General features: G+C 47.1%; 1 protein-coding gene across 1 annotated transcript in view; it reads left to right on the top strand.

Annotated features, from left to right (window-relative positions):
• Positions 1-10,630: 10,630 nt before the first annotated feature.
• The window catches only part of SLO2 (slowpoke 2), a 488,163-nt gene continuing 486,156 nt past the window's right edge, over positions 10,631-12,637 (top strand). Inside the window, exon 1 of the mRNA XM_055063162.2 lies at positions 10,631-11,174. Coding sequence (XP_054919137.1) covers positions 11,140-11,174 — 35 coding nt within the window. The 5' untranslated portion in view covers positions 10,631-11,139. The remainder of the gene's footprint in view (positions 11,175-12,637) is intronic.

Here is a 12,637-nt window from a genome sequence, read left to right as displayed (position 1 = left end):
CTTCAGCGAACACAACTCGCGTCTGGATATTGTCCTGAACTGCATCAGAAACGCTGGTCTAGTTTTAAACTCTAAGAAATGCCACTTCGGAGACCGCCAAACCCTTGTGCTTGGGCACCTCGTCGACAAGGATGGCATCCGACCTGATCCCCAGAAAACAGCAGCCGTTGAAGCGTTCAGTGCGCCGCGCTCTGTCAAGGAGCTCCGTAGTTTTCTGGGGCTTTGTTCCTATTTCCGCCGATTTATTCCTAAATTCGCCGACGTTGCGTATCCGCTGACATGCCTGCTACGAAAGGACTACCCCTTTGAGTGGACTCCGGAGTGCGACTCTTCTTTTCGTCAGTTGAAGTTTCTGCTGACGTCACGACCGGTTCTTCAGCACTTCAGTCCTTCAGCTCTGACGGAACTCCATACCAGTGGCATAGGTATTGGTGCCGTCCTAGTTCAACGCTACGGTGACCGTGAACACGTGATCGCATATGCAAGCCGCTCATTAAGTAGACCCGAGCAGAATTACACTGTCACGGAACAAGAATGCCTCGCGGTAATATTTGCGGTTCAGCGGTTTCGTTCTTACCTGTATGGACGTCCCTTTACAGTGGTCACCGACCACCACTCATTGTGTTGGCTTGTCAATCTTCGTAACCCTTGTGGCCGCCTTGCGCGCTGGGCGCTCCGACTGCAAGAATACAGCTTCACCGTCTCTTATAAGAGTGGTTGACGACACGCTGATGCGGACTGCCTCTCGCGTATGCCACTTAGCACTACAGACTGTGACGCCGACGACTTCGATCACCTCGTGGCTTCTGTGTCGCCGCGATTTCCAGACTTCGACTGCTTCAAAACCGAACAGCGAAAAGACGATAAATTAACACTGCTCTTCACCGCTACGACCGCCTCGACGACAGCAAACCATTTCTGTGTACGTGATGGACTCCTCTATAAGAACTTTTCCAGCACTGGCGCACGTTTTCTCCTAGTGGTACCGGAGAGCCTTCGCACAGCGATTCTGAGTGCTATACACGACGACCCTACGTCTGGCCATCTAGGTTCGGCGAGGACGCTCTACCGGATTCAGGAACGCTTTTATTGGCCTGGAATGCGACAGTCTGTTGAGACGTATGTGGCCAGCTGCCTGCAGTGTCAGCGCCACAAACGGCCATCTACTGCTCCAGCAGGTCTCCTGCCGCCGATCCCGCCTCCAAGCACGCCTTTCCAACAAGTGGGCATTGACTTCGTAGGCCCATTTCGAAAATCAGCCAAGGGAAACCGTTGGATAATTGTTTGCGTCGACTACCTCACACGCTACTGCGAGACGGCGGTAGTGCCCTCCGCAACTGCCACTGACGTTTCAACATTCCTGCTGCAATATGTGATCCTGCGACATGATCCGCCCCGCGTGATCATTAGCGACCGTGGACGACAATTCACAGCGGACGTCGTAGAGGAGTTGCTTCGTTTATGTGATTCCCACTTGCGTCACTCGACACCATACCATCCACAAACGAATGGGCTTGCGGAGCGTACCAACCGAACAATTGTAAACATGCTATCTGTGTATGTTTCATCCGAGCACAAGAACTGGGATGACGTACTGCCTTTTATCACGTACGCGTTCAACACTGCCAAGCACGAGACTACCGGCTATAGCCCTTTCTTCCTGCTGTACGCACGGCCACCCCGGTACACAATCGACACTGTTCTCCCTTTCTGTAGTCATGAAAATCCCACTGTCGCCGAGACTATCTGCCTTGCCGAAGAAGCTCGTCGTATTGCTCGTTTGCGCACTTTGGCATCGCAGGACAGATCAAAAGCACGCTACGACATTCGTCACCGTCCGGTACCCTATCGCCCTGGTGATTTAGTCTGGCTGTGGACTCCAGTACGGAAACGCGGATTATGCCAAAAGCTTTTGGCCACCTACGATGGACCGTATGTTATTATTAACAGAGTCACCGAAGTCACGTATAACATAGCTCGCCTCACCGCGAGTGGTAGAAGAGCGGCCAAGACACAAGTGGTCCATGTCGCCCGCTTGAAATTGTTCACATCACCACAAATGGATTGACTCTACCGGCGGGCTTCGTCTGCGACGAGAGGAACTTTGTTACGCGTGAAGGAGACCGTTTATAACCCTTAGGGATGAAGGGGGACCATTTACTTAAGTCGCGAAGGTGAGCGCAAGAGCGGTCAGCTGGTTGATCAACTGAGCGTCGTTCTCTTCTTCCTTCCCCATTCGGGTCCGCAAAAGCACGTTCACCGGTCTTCGTTTTCTTCATGCGTAACAATATAATATGTACAGTGCAGATACTGCTTTCCTGTTCCCCTCTTAACATATATATTTAATGCTAAGCATTCTTTGCCTCATTCCAGGCACCTTGCTGGAAGTAGGTAGGTATTATCTGGCGCACTAAGCTTCGGACCTCTGTAGTAAGAAGAAATGCATTGCAGACAGTCGAATCAAACCTGTATCTTCGAGCAATGCAGCTGAATGCTCTAACCATTAGGCAACGATCGATTTATTTGTTTGTTTATTACATTAGACCACAATCGCACGCATGATTCTCTCGTGCCAAAGCCGACTCGTTCTTTGAGACCTTTGGCGCGTGCGTGTCCTTTCCTTGCGATTGCTCGGGCTTTGAGACGCTATCCTAGACTGCAACAGCTCGAGCATGGGCCTACAGGCCCCAGCACTACTCTCGTAGCTACCAAGGCTACGTAGAAACTGTGCGACGCTGTACCACCTTAATAATCGACTCAGGTCGAACAGATTTTAACGTTTCATCGCCGGAGCACTAATGCCATCGTCGTTTTAACATACACCACATGACACAGCCATTGGTACATACGATTCCATAACACGTTGTCGCTGATGATGTCACAATCCCGTTTTCTATCGCTTACACTCGTCCAGTACCTATGTAGAACCCCACAATGTGTACTTCGTAAACTCGCGTCGAACGGCCGGAGCAGAAATCAGGCCATCGGCGTCACACGCTCGCGTCAGGCACATGGCTCCACCTAGTAACGCTTTGTGCAATGCCAAACGATGCTGGGTAGTCAGCTACGAGGAAAACGCTTCGCATAACATCAATTCCCCCATAGTGTGGTATCTCCTTCATTTGTTGGGATATGGCTTGGAGCCTGATAATGAAACATACGAATCGCATTTGGCCATTTGGTCAAGCACGTGGAAATCGATATGGTTATATTCCTTCGGAAGTGCGCTCACACTTTTGACCACAAACAGCCCAAAACGCATGACCTAATTTGTAGCCTATAATTGTGTAGGTGCTTTGATTTGTCCTTCAGACAAAGCTAACCAGCGCACTGTCAATATTCTTTAAAAGATTATTTTTAAAAAATGTGTGGCGTACACGCATTGGTAGCAATCAATGTTATGCGAAGCATTTTGCTGGTAGTTGGCTATCAGTTTCGTTTCGCGTTCCGCAAAGTGTTACCAGATGGCGTGCAGTTGTGAGTGTGATGAAAGCGACAAGTCGACGGCGCGACAACGACTAAATGACGGCGATGACGTGTTAGACAGCCAGGGCCTACTGCCTACAGGCGCGCCGCACAGCGCATGACAGACACCCAGATACTAAGCTACTGGCTGAAAGGTCGCTGTAAGAGGCCAATAATGCTTGCTATTAAAACGAAGCGCTGTTTATTGCCATTTCCTATCAGCGGCTGACAGGTTTTCTACGGAGTAATGAAAACATTTATTACCGTTACTTGTAATTACGAGCCTAAACGGTTTTAAAGAAACGAATGAGTCGTAACTGAAGGGGAGAACAGGCTGAATGAGACAGCTATTTGCCAGCAAGCTGCAATTACGTTTTTATATTGATACAATGTAGCGCGCCCCTTCCGTTGTTCATTGGCCCTCCGCACTCTGCTAATTATACACATCCTGCATGTGCTCGGGAAAAGCAAAGCCCTCCTCACTACTTGCTCCTCAGGCTGAAAGCGTGCTTGCATGACTGAGTGAGCCGTCGTAACTCACTCTATTTGTTTTCGAACGGGGCTATTTTGAGCAAGCTGACCACTCCAACTCTGCGTTTAAGACGACCGGTTCGCACCCCGGCATCCAAACTTGACACTACAGGCGGCACAGTTTGGTTCTCGACCGTCTCGCTGCTTCTGAGAAAGGGCAGCGCTCTTTTTTTTAAGCCTTTTTTTTTTCATTTTTGCTCGTTTTGAGTTTACCGGACGTGCCAACGCATACACTGAGCTTCCAAAAACTCCTGCACTTCAAAGAACTGTCTGCACTTGGGGGGTGGCGGGTACTTGAGCTCATCCGAATTGTTTCCTATAGGTTTGAAGACTCTGCATAAAAGCAGAGTTTATTTGTCGTCGCGTACGTGGTTCGCCTTCTTAACAGCGTGATGTCATATTGATCACCGTTTTGCCGTGATTTTTTTTTTTTTTTTTTTTTGCAGCTGCATGTTAAATCTGTTGCAAATCATCTACTGTGGTGAACTTTCAACCTCGTGTACCTCGGTGGCCTCGGTTATTTTGTCTTTCTTTTTTTGGGATTCATCTTCGATGCTGCAACAATTTTCAAACATCCTTAAGAACGCTCGGGAACTGTAACATATAAAGTGTCACGAATGGAAGGGCAACACGGAGACACGAGAAAACGTGCCGCATATGCGACTCTAGCATATCGACATCACTAGCACTCGAGTATTGGCACATATGTATATTGTTTACTCTGAATGCTATGGCTCGGGTGAAATGCGAAAGTTCATGTTTCGTAATTCTACACCGTCACCGAGGCATCCAGAAGTCAACATGTGCCCGACGCACATTGCTTGATGTAACGGTAACGATTTTTATACTGCGCATATTTTCCTGACTTGCAGAATAAATCATTACGGGGCCCATCGATGAAACACGAACGTTTTTTGCCCAGCTTTCTGTGTTCTTTAGGAACATCTTGGTGATGAAGACGGCTATGCTCAGTCGCAACTTGGACAACGCCATGCTTGTACTGTTATTCTCATATATAGGGAACTCATCTATACTTTCATCAAACCTTGCTTACAGTGAACGTAGGATCCCACACCTCTTATTATGCGATTTCCTGCCTTCTTCGTTGCACTGAGCTTGGTCTTCATCCATTAGTGTATGTCCAAACTATTCAAATATCTGCTAAACTAAAGCTCCGCGACGAAAATAAGTGTTGTCTGAATTCTTGTGCACAGTTTGTAGCGTGCCCAGCCACACGATGGGATCCAGAGGAGAGGCACATACAATTCATATGTTCCAGAACGCATCGCATACTTGCTGCATTGAAACAGACGGTATCGACATGCTTGAATTTTAAAGGCGAAGCCCTGAAAGAATTTCTGCGATCGGGTTGCAGACGTTCAAAATATGCTGGCTGCAGCTCACTGCAGGTAACTACACTTGGTCACCGTCCTAATAATGAGAGTGTTAAGTCAGAGCTTAAACCCAGCACTAGCACGTTGTACAAGAAGGGAGCACAATGCCTGATGAGCTTGTACTTTCAATACGTTCTTAGAACTGCGAATTTGACTTTTTTGGCACAACAATGTTTCCAAGAAGTGTTATGTGAAAAACAAAACTAAGCACCGATTTCAGACCGAAGAGAAAACTTACTGAACGACATATTTGCCTGTAACGTCCTCGGTAGTTTCTTTAATCAAAATCTGCGGTTTTACGTGCCAGAACCGCGATACGATTATGGGGCACATGGTTGCGAGGGACTCCGAATTAATTTTGACTACCTAGGGTTCTTTAACGTACACCAAATGCATGGTGCACTAGTGTTTTTTGCATTTCGCCCCCATCGCAATGTGGCCGCCGCGGCCTGGATTTGTCTCCGCGCCCGCGGGCATGGCAACGCAACGCCAAAGCCACTAGGCCACCACGGCGGGTTGCCTTCAGTAGGGTTATACTGCCCTCTACATTGCCCTCTACTCGCCATTAGTGACGTCATTACTTCCGCTTTCTACTTCCGTGTTTCCAGGAATTTCGCGAAAGTCTTGCTCACGTGACGGGTCTCTAAAGTTTACGATTCTGTGCTTTGGTGTGCGGTTATTAGTGATTTCCAATTAATTCTAATTATTACAGGCACTTCAGTAACTCAACTTGTAACTAAAATTATGCTCGGATATCACATCTATATGACGCCCATCGATATTGTACTGTACTGTGTCTTTCTTTTTTTTTTCTGGTGGATTTTGAATTTCGTCCCCGGTCGTCTCAGGAGGTGAACCGAAAGTGCTGCGCAAGATATAAGAGTGTCACTCGATGTGCGTGCCACTAAAAAATTTCGCACATCACCTAATGCCCTCTTTGTAGTGTCTGGAGAAGGCCACAGTCCAACAATGGTCCCTTAATGAGTGCACGACTCCCCGTTGCTTTAAACTTGATACGCACTTCTTGCCTTTGCTAGGCATAAAGCAGATAAGTTAACGGCACATGATGCCCATTCAGCTCGTGCTATTTTATGTATGATCAGTGGGTCCTGAAGCTCCTACCTAGCGTAAGTTGATGAAACGAAGTTTCTACATCTCTCGGTAAGTTGAAAGAAAATTGAACTTTTACTTCAGGGTCCACTGCACGAAGAAGCGATCTTTTCACTACGTTATCGAACCACGTTGTCAAAGGCCATTACGCATAGAGTTTCTTCATAATGTGTTTTACGCCATGAGCGAAGATAGTTATAACGCACATTTCACCTTGTTCATGAGCCAGTTTTGCCATTTAGTGAGACCGGTGGTTCCTGAATTATCCAATGTGGCTTGGCACAAATTGAAATGCATAATGTCCGCAAGATGCCTTGCTGAGCACATATTACGCAACTGAAACAATAATTTCACTGTGTGATGCCGTGGCGTGGATATTACTCAGGAGCTCTAGCGACGACTTCAAGTTCGAACGAACCATCCAGTTCTCAGATGCGTCACATTGGGCAATGAACTTCGTTGTTGCCAGTATGGTACATAACTCAGATGTAATGTATGATTTCAAGCGAGAGATCTTAAATTGAAGCTGTTCACCCGAGGCTGGACTTACAATAGCGCACGCTGAGATATGCTGAATACAGAACCTATACGTATACGTATCTGTTTTATTCTTGCATGTTTCTCGTGAAGTTCCATCAAAACAAGCTGGACTGCCACCGAGGGAGGAACTTCGCATTTCTTCTTAATATCTTCGACTTCTACCTACATTTGTGGCTGCGGGTGAATCCGTCGTAGCTGGCGATCCTTGCAACGTTTATATCCGGGAATGCTTGCCTGTCGTCTTCGTAACCGAACAAGCACATGAGACCCACTTCTTGAAGGTAGCGTTGTCGATAGAGGATGCCAGTTGTGATGCCTAGGGATGTGGCCATAAGCTTCTAGTGGTTGTAGCACGGTAATAGGTGACTATCTTGCCTCTGCCACAGCTACTGTACTTTGACTTCGCCTTCGGTACAACAAGGCCTACACGATAGCTCCTTGCCATTTATCAAGCGCATCTTCTTCTCTTTCGAATGAGATTTTCCTTGCAGTATTCTGGTAACGAGTACCCGCGTACTGACTGTACCAAAGTCATATGGAGTATGAACAACGTTTCTGTATATCTCCCCTATCGTACACCCGCTAAATGCGCAAAACACGTACCACGTTGTTTACTTTCGTCTCCATCAGTTCTAACTGTATTGTCCACGAAATGCACCTATTCAGGGCTACTGCAAGAAAACGATGGTTTTTGACAATGTCCGAAGGATGTTTTTGAGGCATAACTTGAACTCTTTTAAGCCTCTTCATAGTAAAAGGCAGCACCACTGACTTTCCATCGGAGAGGCAAGTTTTGGTGAAACAAACCGTGGGCTTCGTTCCTCTACAGCACACGTTCACTGGCCATTTTCCAATTATTGTTAAGATGAAGCTTTTGAGGCATGTTGGCGGGAATGATTCAAGAGCTTCTTTCCTGGCTTCAACACAGGGTCCGTTTTTAATATATTTCATGAGGTTAGCGTCTTTCTACTTCTCTAGATTTTGTTCCAAACACAAAACTTTTATTAGGCCGCATAAGTCACCCCATCCGGGCCTGGAGCTGTTCCTTCCTTCGCAGCGGAAAAACCACTTGCGAGCTTCTCTAACAGCAAATCTATGTCGAAATCTGTGGAGTCTTACTGTTGCCCATTTTCAACCACAATTACAGTTAGTCCGAATGAATCCTCAAATTATTACGTGTTGGCAACAGAACTTGGCCGTGCAAGGAGTGCTCAAAATTCCCCTGCTACTGTAACCTAATCTATTGCACCTGACAGTGACAACGCGCGAAAATGTAAGGCTTGCTTAGACGTAAAAGAGGGGCTTGCAAGATGTCACAGACCTTCGCAGGTAACTGAATGGTGTTAGTCAACGGAGAGCTCGGTTCCAGCGCTTGAATCAGATCGTCTGTAGCTGTCTTTGCATGATGGGGAACATTTCTTGTGCTTCAATGTAGAGTAGTGTAGTGCATATGAAATGTTTACACGCACATTACGTTATAAAAAAAAAAGAAATGCAGCCCAGGAAGCGAAATCAAGAAACAGCCGTCAAAACTACGTCGCTATTACCTTGTGAAGAGGATAATAATGTAAAACCTTGTCTAAAACTCTCCATCTGTATTCACTCTTGCAGTCAGCGTCTGCAAATGACGAAACCTGCGCGACAAATACGGAGGCAGGTTGCCCTGGTTGAGCCACCTGGTTCCGATCCCGAAACAAGCGCTAACGGAAGCAGTCAAACGGTCGAAACAACAAATGCGGCATTTATGTGGCGCTCATCTTGACAGTGTCAGTGCTTGGCGACCGGCTAAGAGAAGCTTGAAATGTACAATAATAAAAAAAAATGAACAAAGTGACGAGCTTTCGCAAGAATTCGCCGTCGAGTAAAGACGAGAAACATTTAAACCTTCTCGCACGCTTTGCTTGCTGCGAGCGTGATTCAATACTGGAATAATGGCCCATTCATCGTGAAGCAAGTCTTCTTGACGCGCGCCGGACTCTTCACGCATGCTACACGGCTTTACAGTGTCACACACTGTCTCACTAACTTAGAGTTAAAAGCTAACGCAGACTTGCGCAACTGTGCATACGTATCATGCCAAGCTGTTTCTCTTTTTTTTTTAATTCTTTTTTGTGGCCTCCTAACACCAACAGTATATGCCCTTAAACTGCCTGCTATTATGGTGACCGACTGCAGCGAGAGTGCTCTTGCGCAAAACGCATGGTATATAGGATTAAACAACTTGAGTTGCGACAAACGATACACCTAATGAAAGGCATACGCAAAGTTCACTTTCAAAGACCGTGTTTTCATCGCTAACAATCAACATTGGAGTGCAGTATGACACAGCCATAAAATAATAATCATAACGAATGTGCAGACAATTATTAGAAACTCTCCAACATTGAAGTTCTAATGAATATTACTAAGATTAATCGTGCAGAGAACATGCCTTTTAACGAATAAGAATCAAAGCAAAAGTCACCTGCGTTATAATTATAGATGAACTGCAGTTTGAAGCCTGTAGCTCTATTTGTTATACATTAATAATTTTATGTTCATTTGACAAAACATTTGAGCATCTCATCTTACCGATGTTAACACGCCACGATTTTCCCTGCGTTTGTCGATACATTTTAGGCGCATACACTTTGTTTCATTATCAGTACAGCCGCTGTCGGACAGTTGCGTTGCAATCTGTGCTGCATTGCTTAATCGACGCAGCCGTTGTAACAGACCCCATATGGTGGGTATTGGGGAAAGAAAAGTGGCCGCGCCGCCTATGCATTGCTCCCGGAAGCATGGCCTTCGCTTACGTTTGTAATGGAAACGAAAAAGGCGCAATGTCGTGTTAGGGTTAGTTCACCGACGCTACGCATACCCCATGCCCCGCCGACATCGCCCTCGCTTGTGTCTCTGACAGAAAGGCCGCATCCTTACATCGTTTGCTAGTGCATCAATTTCTCGCTGATGAAAAGAAGCAGAGTGTGGGCTGCGCCCGTAATGCCCACTTGAAGTATTGTGTACTTTTTTGAAGATGAAGCAAACCCGCATTATACGGAAACATGGGAATAAAATAGTTATGAGAAAACAAATAATCAGGAAATCTCAAAGCGAGAACTGAAACTATCGAATCCTTCGGATAAGAACAGAAGAACAGAGAAAACGCTCACTGAATTTATAAAAAATAGGAATCAAGAGCGCTCGACGGGATCTATATCAGTCTATATAATTTCATTTCGGCAACACTATATATATATATATATATATATATATATATATATATATATATATATATAAGACGAGACGCCCGTAAACGAGGATGCCTTCCGCGCCAAAGCCTTGAGCCGGTCGATGACACAGTTACGAATGGGCACCGGCGTTGGAGCGTCCTTGGCCTTCTTTTATGCATCTTTGTTTCTGTCTCAAGTGGATCACGTGACGCAGTAAACGTCATGGCGGAGCGCCGGACCGACTCGGTAAAAATATACACCAACTCACATCGTTCACTCTACAACCACGCAACGAAACCGTGTAAACTGTCACAGCACTGACGCAATCGGGGGGGGGGGGGGGGGGTAAAAAAAGAAAATTTCCTTGGCGGCGCTGCTTTCGGCCTCGTACGACGGTTGGCGCCACAGGCACGGATCCCGCTGCGGTATCGACGTGTTTCTGGATGTTAGGACCAGGCGGCGGGTGAGAGGAACGAAGCTCCATTCTGCCGAATTTTCGGTAGCGCTCCCGCTCCCCCCTCCTCCCTCAGGCTATCCCGCGCTGGCAGTGCACTTTTCCTCCGCAATTCCCCTCCCTCCCGTTCGCGCAAGTCACTTGGGCGTCTGTGCTGGCGCATGCTACGCTTCCCACTTTTTTTTCAGCTTCCTTTATTTTTTTTCGGCGGCTGCCAAAGTTGAGCGAGCAGACAGGGCGGCCTCGGAGGACGGCCGGGTTCTCGCCAGCTCCCGGGCCGTGTAGGCGGCGTGCTCGCGCGGCTCGTCCTCGTCGTCGTGTTCTCCAAAGTGTCGTCGTTCGTCGGCTGCTGTCTTCGCAAGCTGCGCGTCCTGGCCGCCGCCACCTCCTCCGTGGTCGTCCCTCGGGCATTGCCTCTCCAAGGATCAGCGCGATGAAGAAACTCTCGGACGCCCACAGCGTGGCAAGGTGCGTTGCCGCAGTGTCGCCTCGCTGTTTCCCGCTTTTCTCGCGCGCTGTCTGAAACCGCGAGCTATAAGAGACGGGTGTCGTCGCGCGCCCACCCAATCTCGATGAGTGAATAGCACGTCCATCACAACTATGGCATAGCGCGTCTCCCGCCGGAATCTCGTGTAATCTCGCTCTTCCGAGCAGCTCGGTCCAATGCGGCACGCAGTGGCCCTCTGTCTTGGCTGACTCCGAGCTCGGAGCCAGGCTGTCAGCAGCGCCTGTAACCGATAGCGCGCGCATGGTTGTCACGTGGAGCGCGACCAGCATGTTTTCAAGCTGCTATGTGACCGATATTGCTCGCGCTCTTTCGTGCCGCCGCTAGTGTGTGCAAGTTCTTTTTTTTTTGTTTTTTTTTTTTTGTGATCGTAAAATTCTAGTCCACTCGCCACGCCTTTTTTCAGTTTTGCTTCGACGAGTGCTCTGCCTGTAATTTGAATTGTTTGAATGCTATTATTTCGCATCAAAATATAGTCTCTCGCACGTGTTTCCTAGGGAAGCACTATCAACAATGTCCGACGTTATGGTGCCACTAGGAAATACCATGACGGATTTTTTGCCGCTCGGCGCTTCGCTTCAGTTGTGTTTCTGTCGTTTTCTTCTTTTTTTCGTTAAACTCGTCATTTTTTTTTTTTTTGTCATAGCAGCACACAGTATAGCGCTTGTCGTTGGCCGAAGCGGTCATCGTGTTGCCTTACTGTGGAGGGCCTGGCTTCGATTGATTGTTGAATATCAAACAGTTCCAATATCGCTAGTGATTTCTTTTAAAGTACTTCGTAGCGGTGAATGTATAAGTATTGTGAAAACAAATAGTTAAGGCATGACCATAGCTTTACATGAAATATGCAAGGGAGACCTATCAGGTCGCTGCGTCGAAAGCGGCCAAGCCGATGGGTGTTACAGAGGGCTGGCACATGATTTAACACATTTACTGTAGAAAAACACCAAAACAAGACAAAACGGAAATGCATATATAGCGAGGACAAACAACTGGAGTCTGAGTGCACCAGAGTTGGAAATAAAACTGTGTTATTGATATCTGTCATGTTGTGTAGCATGGCGTCATCCTTTTCTTTCCTCTGTAAGGTGCTCGTTTCAGCGTGTTCATTACTTTTTTCATTTGCGCTTGAAATGCAGTGCGCCAAATTAATATTACACAAACTAAGTAGAGACCTAATGGCGACCAAGGATGTGTGAGGAAAGAAACTACTACATGGTTTTCTCTGTACGTATGATAGAATAACAATCCTGTAAGTACTAAGCCAGCAACGTAATGGCAGCCGACACCCCAGAGGCGTGCTTTCCGACTCGTAACTTTCTCAAGACAAAAAAGCTACATCAGCTGCGATTCATTACTCAATGCTGCAGCCCAACATCGAAGGCCTTGCTTAAGGTTTTGTACGCCTGATATACGAACGTTCCCC

Source organism: Dermacentor andersoni, chromosome 1 (assembly GCF_023375885.2).
Source record: "Dermacentor andersoni chromosome 1, qqDerAnde1_hic_scaffold, whole genome shotgun sequence".
NCBI lineage: Eukaryota > Metazoa > Arthropoda > Arachnida > Ixodida > Ixodidae > Dermacentor > Dermacentor andersoni.
The sequence above is the reverse complement of the archived record's forward strand: the minus strand, read 5'-3'. Positions and strand labels throughout refer to the sequence as shown.